Source organism: Crocodylus porosus, unplaced genomic scaffold (genome assembly GCF_001723895.1).
Source record: "Crocodylus porosus isolate Cpor-Errol unplaced genomic scaffold, CroPor_comp1, whole genome shotgun sequence".
In the NCBI taxonomy this organism is placed as follows: domain Eukaryota; kingdom Metazoa; phylum Chordata; order Crocodylia; family Crocodylidae; genus Crocodylus; species Crocodylus porosus.
The window spans coordinates 11,858,274-11,871,108 of NW_017728928.1; the positions used below are offsets into that span (position 1 = coordinate 11,858,274).

The 12,835-nt window shown below is 47.8% G+C and overlaps 1 protein-coding gene across 1 annotated transcript; it reads right to left on the minus strand.

Annotated features, from left to right (window-relative positions):
• Positions 1-1,796: 1,796 nt before the first annotated feature.
• SLC25A19 (solute carrier family 25 member 19) lies at positions 1,797-12,759 on the minus strand. Its single transcript, XM_019542538.1, has 6 exons — positions 12,613-12,759; positions 11,487-11,642; positions 10,561-10,731; positions 8,878-9,061; positions 7,522-7,652; positions 1,797-5,833 (listed from the first exon to the last, which is right to left on the minus strand). The coding sequence occupies exons 1-6, from the start codon at positions 12,736-12,738 to the stop codon at positions 5,633-5,635; spliced, it is 969 nt and encodes a 322-aa protein (XP_019398083.1). The 5' UTR covers positions 12,739-12,759; the 3' UTR covers positions 1,797-5,632.
• Positions 12,760-12,835: the final 76 nt, after the last annotated feature.

Below are 12,835 nucleotides of genomic sequence, written 5' to 3' on the forward strand. Positions count from 1 at the left end.
AAGCGACTATGGATGCAAGCCAGCGTTTTGGTCTCTTTACTAGCCGCAGCATCACACTGAAGGCTCATGTTCATCTTGTGGTCAACCATGACCCCCAAGTCCCTTTCATCTGTAGTGCTAGCCAGCGTAGCACTGCCAAGCGTATAAGGATGCTGCAGGTTTTTCCTCCCGAGGTGGAGAACCTTGCATTTTTCGGTGTTGAACACCATCAGGTTCTCGTCCGCCCATTTCATAAGCCTGTTCGGATCTGCCTGGATCACCCTCCTGTCCTCAGGCGTGGATGCTTTACCTGAGTTCGGTGTTGTCGGCGAACTTGGCCAGTCCGCCTCTGACACCAATGTCCACATCATTGATGAAGATGTTAAACAGTATAGGCCCTAGGACAGAGCCTTGAGAGACCCCACTGGTGACCACACGCCAAGACGGCTGGCTCCCATCCACCACCACCCTCTGGGTCCTACTGTGGAGCCAGTTCCCCAGCCAGCAGATCGTGGCGATGTCAAGGCCACAGTTTAGCCAAGAGGTGATCATGGGATACCAGATCGAAGGCTTTTTTAAAGTCAAGGTATACAATGTCGAGCTCTTTCCCCTTGTCCAGGTGATAGGTCACCTGGTCATAAAAGGAAATGAGATTGGTCAAGCAAGACCTACCCACAACAAACCCAGGCTGGGTATCCCTCACATCTCCTAGTAAGGGGGAGAAAAGCCCCCTGGGCTTGGGCCTGCAAGTAGGATGCCTGCCAAAGGATTTGGAAACATCTGAAGCCCCAGAAGTGGGTGGAGGATGTTTGCTGGTAGTAGGGCCACTTATGGTTCTGGACCGACTCATGGATTTGGCAAATTTGGCTTGGAATACAGAAAATTTTAAAAAAATGCCACAGCCTCAAATGCTCCACTTGAAGGTCCAGGGTTTGCTTGCAAGCAAAGAACTGGGCATCTTAAGTTTGCTGCTGTGTTCTCCCTTCATGGCTTGTCACTGCCCTTGAAACTTGGAACTGAAATCCCTTTGCTTTTCTGTTCTCTCTCCTGGATGGCCAGACAAATCCCTGAGCATGTTGCAGAGCACCTCAGACACGCTCAGGCAGTGGCACTAGGAGTTTACTTACAAGAGGAAAACACCAGGTATTTTGTTTTAAGACAGAAGTACACGAATGGGGGGAAAACATATGAAGGGAAAAAGGCATAATACCAGCTCATCTTAACAGGGTCACTAAGTGATCTTAATGAGGTCTCTGACCAACTGTGTGTTTTATGCATACATGATGCCTCATACTCTCAATCATTCATGATTCATATGTGAGGAATGCAGGGCCTGACTCCTTAGCGTGTCTTTAGATCAAGTGCAGCAGTTTTGATGCTGACCCAGGAGCTGGAATGAACACAGAATGAGCAGCTTCCAATCCAGTTGAGACATTGGGATCTGGACACGTACAGATCAAGTTGTCTACCATGAATCTGCAAATTGCATCAGACAGTGGCTGCTCCAACAGGCCCTCTCACGCCCCATGGATTGGCCAGGTCAGCACAAATCAGCCTGGATAATCACTGTTTGTGCAGTGATGAATAGCTGGAATGTCATTCTGCCTGGGGAAGGGCAATGCTGCCCTCTAATGACAAAGTCACTAACACCACATTGGCTGGTTCTGCACTCATATTCTTTGGGCCTCGATTATGTTGCGACTGCAGTGAACAGGGGGCCCTTAGTAAAGCTTTGCTTGTCCAGTACAGTCCAATTCATCATCCTGTTGCATGCATTCAAGTATTTGTGAAGAGACGAAAGACACGTGAGCCAGACATGGATGTAATAAAAATATTTAATGTTTTAGAAATGGCACGTGCTTTAGGTGCATTGAGAAAACCTGCTTCAGGTCAGAAACCTAAGGACTACTGCAGCTGGAAAAGTCTGTTCAGACAATGGAGAAACAAGCTGCAGAAGGGAAAGGCCTTCAAACCAAAAGTGTAAAAGGAACCCACTTTGGAGCAGGTATTTCTTTCACTAAAGCAACCTATTCAGTGCTTTCCACCATCCTGAGAAGCATGTGCTACAGTACATGTAGTCTCAATAACTAGTCAATGCTACGTGAAAAAAAAGAATCACATGCTGACACTGAGAAACCACTGGATTTATCAGATCAGTTGGGCACCGTGTCCAGTGAATGTCTATGCGTACAGCTCTACCATTCAAGACTGTTTAGGTGCAGCTGTTTAGCAGTCACTATTCATTCAGCATGTAATGCTCTACCTAGTAAAGTGCTTTTGAATGTGTTGGCAAAAGGCACTAGAAAAGACCCAGGCAATCACTGAGCAGCTGGTGGGCTGAATTTCAGACAAAGCCAATCCCCGCCTGTAGGATTATATTGGAATACAATCCCAATTGCTGCTACCAGTTAGACTCACCAGGGAGGTGGCAAGGACCCTACCTGAAACTGGCCTCAACGTGGGTACATACTAAGAACAGTTTAGCAATGACAGGTGGGAGGCAGAGGGTGACCTCAGAGATCTTCATCTCCCATTCTTCTTATTCTAGCTTTAGGGATACTGATCCGCCAAAGCCTGTCAGCACCAAAATGTAAAACCTATGCTGCTGATTTTTCATATGGAGTCAAACGTCTCTTTTACTTAATGGGAGGTGCTGCTTTCATGACTCGTATATAAAGACTAGCAATGGGCACTTTGAAGACAGGCTTTAAAGCCAGATAACATGGGCAAGCAGGCAGGCAGTGAAGTGACTCTCTGCCATGGCTTTTTCACCCTAAGTTTGAAGCTGCTCATCCCCTGCCTCCTCCACCAGAGGCCAGGATCAGGACCATTCAGAGCCCCATACCCAGCCCAGAGCTGCATCAGTACACACACAGGATCAAAAATGCACCAAAGTGCCTCAAAGGACTCCAACTTCTTTGCCTTTTCTTCCAGGCAAGGCACTATGACAACTCAAGATGGGTCATTTAATGCACAGCACAGAGAATCCGAGAGCATTTCTCAAGAGGAAGATCTGCTCCAAACTTCCCATTTTCTGCTCCAATGCCCTGTGTGCAGCAGTGGTGGTGTTCACACAACAAACCAGCCTCTGCCTCTCTGACAGTTCCCAAGCCCGTCTCCAGACCCAGCCACACACTCGAAGAACAGCCTTCCCCAAGGGGGGGCAGGAGCTCTGCAATTCCACGACTCCGATGACCAACGGCAGAAAAGACCCTTGACTCTTCAACTCCTGTCACTCCCAATCAGATCTACTGTGCATCTGCATGGCTACAGAGGAGCTTTACATGAGCTTATGGGAGGATGGTGGGAAAGAAAAGAAAAGCTTTCTGAAAGGGGAGGATGGAGTGTTTATATTCCCAACAGGCCTGGTAACATGGAGGTAATGGGAAGATGCGCTGCTGTGGTCTGTCTCCTCCCTTCACTTCACCCACCGTTTCCCAACCATAGACAGTCAAGGGACAGCTGCAATTTCCCATGCTCCGGAAGGGAGGATAATGCCTCTCTCTACATCACCAGGGATACTGTATGGTCAGGATCATTAGCAGGTGTCACACGTTCCAGAGGCTACAGGCTAAAGATGCTAGAGAAGGACAGATTGCAATTTATACCAAGGCTAGGGTCATTGGGCATGGCTGGAAAACATCAGAGGGGTGTAGGCACTGTTGAAAATGCCATTCGAGGACTTTTTCCAGGCTCAGGGAAGGCCCCCTCTAAGTGGTGCCGTCACTTCCATCTCTACATGTGCACCACTTCCCACCGCGGGCTCGTAAGTCAGCTCCCTCTGTGATTTTCCATAAGGCCCTGGAGATACTGCTTCTGCCAGCTGCAGGGATTAGCTACTTTGCACTCCTCTAACATGTTGGCAGATGATGCAAGTGCCCTTGACATACAAAACATTGTACCACTTCCGGGTAGCACAAGAACGAGAGCAGTGCATCACTTGTCCCCGACGTAATGCCAGCTACTGTGGGGGTGGAGGGAGACAAGGACAGGTACAGCTGTTGTTGAAAAGTACCCCCACAACAACAGCTCAGGACAAGAGTAAGACTCACGTACAACTGGAATTGCCAAGGGAGTGGGGATCAGCGGGATGGATTTGCTCACGCTGCAATCTGGCCAAGTCCCTGGGACTAGCACCCCCAGTATGACAAAAAGTGACCCAAAACACATAGAACCAGAAGTATTTATGGCTTCTGTACTGGCTCTTACTGGAGAGTAATAAAGTGCTGTCTGATCCCACAGGGGCCTTGGGGCCACACCCTCTGAGTCACTCATTGAATGATTCAGTCGGGTTTTTTGTAGCACTGTGGGCTCTCCCCACAGATCTGCTATTCAAATGCTAGTCTGCCCCACCCTGCTTAGCCTGAGCAGACAACAGGATGAAGCAAAGATGCAGTCATTTTGCTATTACATAAATCAGTTTTACCCATAAAACTAGCTGAAGCTTCAGAAGTGCACTTCCTTCCTACCAACTTCAGCCCTTTTCTGTTCATCACACACTGATTTTACTTGATCTGACACTCACAAGCCTGTTCATTCAGTCTCAAATGAGCCTCATCTTGCCAGAATAGTTGCCTCATCTAAGCAGCACTGCAAAGTAACTGAAGCTAAAGCTGTGCTTGCAAGCGGGCCAAAAATGTGTTTGTTGGCTCCACAAAAACACTGGCTAAAAATACAGAGCAAGCAATAATTCATATTTGTACATGTGCATGTATGTGTGCACGTGTATCTCTCTCTCTATATGAGCATGTACACATGCATGTCTATATATAATAACATCCACAAGACTTTCCTTCATATTAAAGTAAGTGAAACTCTGGGTCTGAAAAATCTCTGCAGGACTGTTTCATCGCTGCAGTCCAATACCAAAGCACAGCCTCGTGAGAAGCTAAAATGGGAATGTGGGCGGACATTCCCTCCCGAGAGCAGCAAGAGTTAGAGCTGCTGGTCTGTCTATCAAAACATTACAATGGCAAAAGAAAACCCTAATGATGCCTAGGAAAACATGCAGGCAGAGTAAGGGAGGCTTGGAAAAAACAATAAAGCTAACCAATTCCAAGAAGAGCTGGTCTAGGTAGGCACAAACAGGGTGTGTGAGGTGGCTGAAGATGTGGAGCCAGCAAGTGTCAGTGCATAGGAGGAGAGGGTGGCAAAGAGAAGGGACGGAGGACGATTGCAGATCGTAGAGAGAGTGCACATCTCCACACAAGCCTTGCTAGCTGTACAGCAGAGAGGGGGAATATAAGTCAAGTGATAGACCCTCAAGCTGGAAGCTGAAGATCTTGTTGACATTGGTTAAAGCAGCACAAGCTAAGCAAGGCAGGTCTCTGTAATCACTGGTGGGATTTCACCCACTTCATCCAATCCCCCTTCAGAGAATGCCATAGGTAGTAATGCCATTTCTTTTTCTCCCAAGGTGAGTGCCAATGCCATGGGAGGCACGCAAAAAGTGTCGAGTGTAACAACTTCAAGCAACCAGACTGATTGTCCATGACAGGCCGTGGTCACCTGCAGTCCTTTGGTTGGAGCCAAGCACCATTTTCCTCCAGAGCTATGAGATGTGCGTTCAAAGCTTTGGCGGGAGGCCTGCCTCCCCCCATTCCATGCGACACCACTAGTCTTGCTCTTCCACCAAGCAACCATGGAAGGTAAGTCATGTCCCCTTCAGCCCCCCTGCCTCACGGTCCTTCAGGGCACAGAACAGGTTCAAAAAGAGCTCATACCAGAAGAAGGTGAAGCCAGTAGAAAAGGCAGCCTTCAGCAAGCTGGGGGACAAACCCTTAAAGAATCCACTGGGTCCCTCCTCTTGCACAATCTGCGCAGCACAGTCCATGAAACCCTTGTAAGTCCGCACCTAGGGAGAAGAGGCAAGAATGAAGTGAGCAGTAGCACAAGCTAGGCCCACCCAAGCAGGGTTCTTTTGGGCCCACCTGTAACATATGCCACACACCAAGGGAAGGGAGGGGGAACCTAGGAGAAAGCCAAAGGCTGCATCGAAAACACACAGACTTTGGATCAAGTGATATTCGCTGATGGGCAGTGTCAGAGAGGATCTGTAGTTGCAGAAACCACAGCTACAGAATACATCATCTCCCACAGCAACTTATGCAAGTCATCTTAACCACATGCCGGTAAAACCTTTATACTATATCACCACGTGCTGTTTACATGACTGAGCTTGAATAGTGACTGAATCAGTGTGATGGTATCATTTTCCTTTCCTCTCTAAAGCCAGCCTTGTTTTGGAAACATGAGTACAATTCTTCAGGCTTCTGAAGGTGAAAACAGTTTAACTGAAATACTAAGAACCTTAAATGAACTAGCAGAAAACCGATTTTCATATCACAGTGTCAAGGCCCAACATCTCAGGACCTATCAGCAGTAGGATCAGTGCTTCTTTGAGTTCTGTTTCTCACTGGAAAAAAAATTCCCAGTAGCAACGCAATGGAAGAAGACAGCAAATTTCTTGCCCCAAGGATTCCTGACACAGCAACCTTAAATCTGTCCAATGCTTTAAATACTGGGTGTTGCCGGATTCACGCCCAAGATGAAAGCAAGTTGGAGGGATGGAAAATTCCTTATTTAGTGCAGAAAAGTCATCTTTCTTCACTACTTTCTCTCTCTTTTTTTTTTTTTAATATAAGGGTTCATTTCAAGATGCTAAGAGACTTGAAAGATATTTTATTCAGATGTATAAAGTCTGCAGGCACACATCCCGACCAATGGGTATGTAGTCCATACACTGAAATACACAATAGCAAAACGTACCTTGACACACAGATACCCACCAGCAAATAAAAGAATAAAATAAAATCAAGTCCCTCCACACACTTTGCCTAACATCTCTCTGGAGACTTTTAGAAAGAAGAGTGCAAGCCAATTAGTCAAAGACACAAAAGAGATGCAGCGTATCGCTTGGCTATCTCACTATGGTCCATGGAGGATGAGTACATCAGGTCCTTTTGAAGTGCTCAGCCTATTGCTGTTATACAGACATGACATGGTCCAAGTTGGGATGTCAATGTATTCCACTAGTAAAAGGGCAGTTACTGCTAGGGTTTTTCTTTTTTTGTTTTTTAGCAGGACTAGCAAAAATTCTGCATTCAACCAATAAATCAGGTAGCATATCAGAGCAAGACAGAAGACTTGAGTTCAGAACTGCAACGCCTCTTTAACTAACACACACACGCACACACACACAAAAATCAGCCTTCTTGATTTTGTCATTTCTAAGTCAGGATCATTTTTTCCTTTTTAAAAAACTCTTAAGACACATGAAATTCAGTAAAATGCTGTGGGGAGTAAAAAAATCATCTTTTCTCTTAATCAAAGAAAATGCTTAATTGGAACAATGACTTCCTCATACATGGGAACCTATTCAAAGTCTATTTCACGGCATACTGCAAACAAGTCAAACATTCCTGTAGCGAGCCCAAAGTGGGACTCAATGGAGACCCATTCAACAACAGATGCCAGTGACCACGTACATTTCTTGGCCTAAACCCAAATACATGAAAACCAGTGGATCAAAACACCTCTCACCTGTCCAAAGGCTGCCCGTGCCTGCTCAAACCCTCCCACCTGTAGTCGCTTTTTGAATAGGTCAAAAGGGTAAGTGAGGGTTTTGCTCATGACTCCAGCGCAACTGCCACACACAAGATTTCTAAGGTTACCTGAAACATAGGAAAATACAGGATGAGAATGGATGTCTCAGTCGTAAAATGTTTTTCTAGACTTGGCTAGCCATGCGAGTCTGAAGTCAAGCAGAAATGAGCTCAGCGCACAAAAGCCTGTGCTACATATGTCTCTTAATTGAGTTGGTCTATAAGATGCAAATGTACCTGGCCTTCTGTTTGTAAAATGTGTTACAGAAAAGAAATTAAAATAATTTACGTGTGAATTAAAACCAGAAATATCCTATAAAATCATCTAGTTCCCCTGCACAAAGCAACCCATAGATCCAAATCTAGCAAATCCTACATCAAGCCTACAGCTTCTGTTTGAGTGAGTGACTCTTGAAAAAATACACCCTTTGTTCAAAGACTGATTTGTTCTGTTGTTCTGTCAAGTGGCAATATCCAAAAGAAGCAATGGGTTGATGGGTCCTATATCTCCGTGCCGGCAGCATCTGTTGGTTGTACAGAAACCACTGGGAAACAAGTTTGGTGGCGGGATATAGGTCCTCAGCACAAAACTGCACCTCGATCATCTACGAATGAATGAGCACAGGGGACAAACTGTCCTCTCATACAGAAGGTTCTCTCTCTACTTGGTGATGCACTAAAGCAGCTGTAATTTGTACTGATTTATACCTATACTGCACAGGCTCTGGCAGAGGGAGAATCAGTCTCCAGGGCTGTCAAGGCATTAGCTTTTATCAGGATGAAATGAGCTTAAAAATCCCAAAGCAGTCACGGGGCAGGAGATCAATGCCCAAACAACTTTGGGGGGGGGGGGTGTCTTAAACTGTATTGGATGAATCTTCTTGTGCAAGCCAAAGATGGGGAACAGGTTGGGAAGCTAGCATTTCCCTGGGGAAGCTGAATCTCCCATGCCCATGGCAATAACAAAAATGCGAGAGACAAAGGAACGGCTGTATTGACATGGTCTTTTCACAGCACAGGCTATATGACTTAATTCAAGAGTTCATCTGCCACATGTCTGTGGTACGGCTGTGCCAACAGCATCATGACGTGAACACTTTACAGCCCTCTTGTGAGGTAGGAAACATCAACCCCATTTTTGTGGTAAGATCTGAGGTACAAAGATTAAGTGTTTTATTCTAGGTCACGTGGGAAGTCTGGTTGAGGAAAAAAACAACTCTTCAGTCCTAGGCTAATGCTCTAACCCCTGGATTCTTCCTTCATAATTGCAGATGTCACCGTCCCAAGCACTCACCTGCGTTCTTTTCTTCAGCTGGTATCACCCATTCATACATCTGCTGCAGGATATTGTAGGAGGAGAACTGGAGACCAGCATATGGGAACACGGCTATGACAGTGGGCGTCAATCCTCTGTAAAAGGTCAGCGGCCCCTCGGTCTTGTACATGGTCTGCACAGCATGACGAAGGTTCCTGTAAACCTAAACGAGGAGCAGACAGCTTCTCCTGAGAGGTGCTCGTAGTCGGCTGCATAGAAGACAGGTTTTCTCCTCAGAGAGAGAATAGGGAATCCCATTTCCCAGCAGAGATATTTGGCACAACCAGTTTAACAAGGACATTTCACGTAGCACTCACCACTATGAGCCATGTAACAATTAACACACATGAACAGTATAAAGCACATGAACCCTAGATGGCACATGTACCCTAGAGGTGAGAAAAAGGTTCTTTATGGTGCAAGTGTCCAGGGTCTGGAGCAGGCTCCCCCCAGAGCTGGTGCAAGCACCTACTCTGGACTCTTTCAGAAAACATCTGGATATTTTCCTTGCTGGGATCACTTGATCCCAGCTGACTTCCTGCCTATGGCGGGAAGGCTGGACTCTATGATCTCACAAGGTCCCTTTTCATCCCCTAATGTCTATAAAATCTATAAATATGGGTCTTTTCCACAGGAGACTGACTCTACTCTAAAAGCTCCAGTGGGACGCTGCATCCTGAAACTGCCCAAAACTGTGCTACTGGTGAGGAAAAGCAAAGAAAAGACCTGGGAATCCTTATGCACCCAAGCTCCAGAGGACAGGGAAGGGAAGCAGGGCAAAACATCTGTGTTAGGGCAAGGAAACAGTGGGACAAGCTCTGCACAAGTACACAAGAGAGCTCAATTCAGGGTGTCCTTCATAGCCGAATGTGCCAATTACAGCTTTCTACTCAATAAGCTGACAACTTCTCCTGCTCAGTTCCCTTAGGCTGGGGGCTGGAAAACATCAGCTTTCCATGAGTTAAAACTTATACTGAAAAGTCTGGCTCCGTCTCCGATATATAGTAATTTCCCCGACTGTTTTAGCTCAGCAGCACTTATGTTCCCCTCGACCGAGCTCTGCTTTTTCCTGCAGTGAAATCCTAATGCTGCGTTCGTGGAAATACACTGGGATGCCGTAGCAGGCCAAGCAGAAGTCCAGTAAAAAAATGGCCCCAATTCAAATTCAGACATCCTCTGGAAGACAACAGGGAGGACCAAGCCTGGTTGCAAAGGTAACTGATTCTTGTATCAGTTGGGATATAAAATAGGATTAGCAGGGACTGTTTTCAAACTTCATTACTGCATGAACCTAAATGTGACTCTCTGTATACTGCAGGCTGGAGACACAGACACTCAGGAAAGGGCTGAGATATAAATCCCTCATGTGGCTGACTGCCAAAATAAAAAAAATCAACCCAGCAACTGTGACAGAGAAGTCTCCTTCTCATTTGATCACCTGTTCGGAGTCAAATGAAAAGGGCTAGGTCAAAGCACAGTGAAGAAGGACACGTCAGGAAACCCAAAGAATAACTTAGCAACAACAATAACCTTGTCACTTAAGGGCCCTGGCCCTCACACTGCCAGCTGGCTGTGTGCCTTTCACACCTCCCCCGCTAACCAGAATGGAGATGACCGCCACCAAAAATGAAGCAGCTGAAGCTTTCCTCCCCTGACTCATACCTTAGGCTCGCCCTGAGCAGCGAAGCGGGTGCGTAGTGTGTCCAGCGGCTGGACCGCCATGGTGGCAGTGCAGGCGGACAGGCCACCACACACGAAGTGCACGGAGAAGTCGCGGGCATTGTACGGCGTGGCGGTGTGCACCAGCTCCGTCAGGCATTCGAAGGCCACAAACTTCAGAGAAACAGACACATACAAGCAGGAGTCACGGAGAAAATCTCTGCCTGTGATAACCACAACCTCCTGCTCCGCCCTCACTCCACGAAGAAAGTTCACCGGGCAGCTGTAACCTGCTACTCCCCCAAGCCTCCAGCCATCTCCGCTGCAGCTTCCTGGAGGGTTTGTTCCAGCAACAGCCAGGAAACTAAAGTGCAGCAAGTCGACTGCTGCAGGTCATGGGCGTTCAGACTCTCCAATTCTCCCTATGGGGGAGACAGCTGAGGATGGAGCACAAAAAGCCCACCCTAGGAAAATCCTGTTGGGAGTCTCTCCTCCCTTATAAAATATTCATCTCTTAAATAAATTTTCCCCTTACATCAATCCTTGCCACAGACAACACTACTCTGCAAACACGAGTTAAAGGTATACAGCACCATGTAAAATAGCACGATCACCATCATCGGTATGATAATCCCCAGTAAAGGGATGAAGAAGAAAACTACAAACAGATGACACGCCCAAAGCTACACAGCACCAGAGTGTCTGAGCTATGGTTAAATCCAGGCATCTGTACCCCCAGTCTCCAGCCCTAACTCTACACTAGCCAGCAGTCTTCATCCCGGCACACAGAGGCATGGATAAGCCCAAACAAGGAGGCGGGCAGCTGACGGGCACTACAACGAGAGGAGGCTGCTGATAAACCCAGCACACGAATGACAAACATCAGAAGAAATCTAGGCCGCGGTGGCTTTGGGCGAGACCTGTGTTACCTGAACCGCCCCGTAGCTGATGGAGAGGAGCTGAGCAGGGACATGCCCCTTCCAGAAGGCTGCCCACCCTTCCTCCCGGGAGATCCGGCGCGCGGCTTGCACGATGCCGTGGTATTTAGCCAGCGGGTGGCTGGAGGAGAGCTGCTCAATCTGAAGCTGGAGGAGAGCACAGAGAATATATTTCAGCCTCGTGGTTAAATGCTGGCCCATGCCACGCGCTGTGACATGATCCTGGAAACCTGGGCTCCCCCTGTACCCTGCACCCAGGGCTGCAACTGGGACCGAACGACAGTGCAGCACCAAGTCTAAAAACAGACGGCGGCTGCATCTGGGGCTGCATCAAAGCAGGAGCAGGGTCAAGCCCTTACACACCAGGGTTAAGGGGCAATGAACTGAATTAGCTGCAAGGCAAAGGGTTAACTTGGGGACTGCACCAGGGCTGCTCGCAGGGCAGTGGGCCTGTCTGCCGGGGGCTCACCCTGACTTGAATCAAGCCCCAATCTGAATCAAGAGTTAATCCAAATCACGATCTAATTCGAATCAAGCTCTGATCCAAATCAAGAGCCAATCCGAATCAAGATTAAATTCAAATTAAGCACCGATCCAAATCAATAGCCGATCTGAATCAAAATCTAATTTGAATCAAGCCCCCGATCCAAATCAAGAGCCAATCCAAATCAAGATGCAATTCAAATCAAGCCCGATCCAAATCAAGAGCCAATCTGAATACAGATCTGATTCGAATTAAGCCCCCGATCTGAATCAAGAGCCAATCCAAACCCAGATCTCATTCGAATTAAGCCCCTGATCCAAGTCAAGAGCCAATCCGAATCTAGATCCAATTTGAATTAGACCCCCGATCAGAATCAAGAGCCAATCCAAATCAAGGTCTAATCCAAATCAAACCCCCAATCCGAATCAAGAACCGATCTAAATCCAGATCTCATTGAAATCAAGCCCCCAATCCGAATCAAGAGCCAATCGAAATCAAGATCACATTCGAATTAAGCCCCCTATCCAAAACAGGAGCCGATCCGAAGCCAGACCTAGTTCGAATTAAGCCCCGCATCTGAATCGAGCCGGGACGCGGCGCCGCGCCGACACCAGGCCGGAGGGGAGCACGGACCTGGAAGCGGATCTTGATGACGTCCAGGGGGCTGATGAGCGCCCGCGTGACCAGCCCCGAGGCGGAGCCCGCCAGCGCCGCGGCGGCCGCCGGCACCGACTCGGCCTGGGGGTCGTAGCCCACCATCGCCGCCCGCCGCCCGCCACACAGCGGCGCCCAGTGCGCAGGCGCATGACGGCTGGGGCGGGAGAGGCGCGAGGGCTGCTGGGAAATGTAGTCCTGC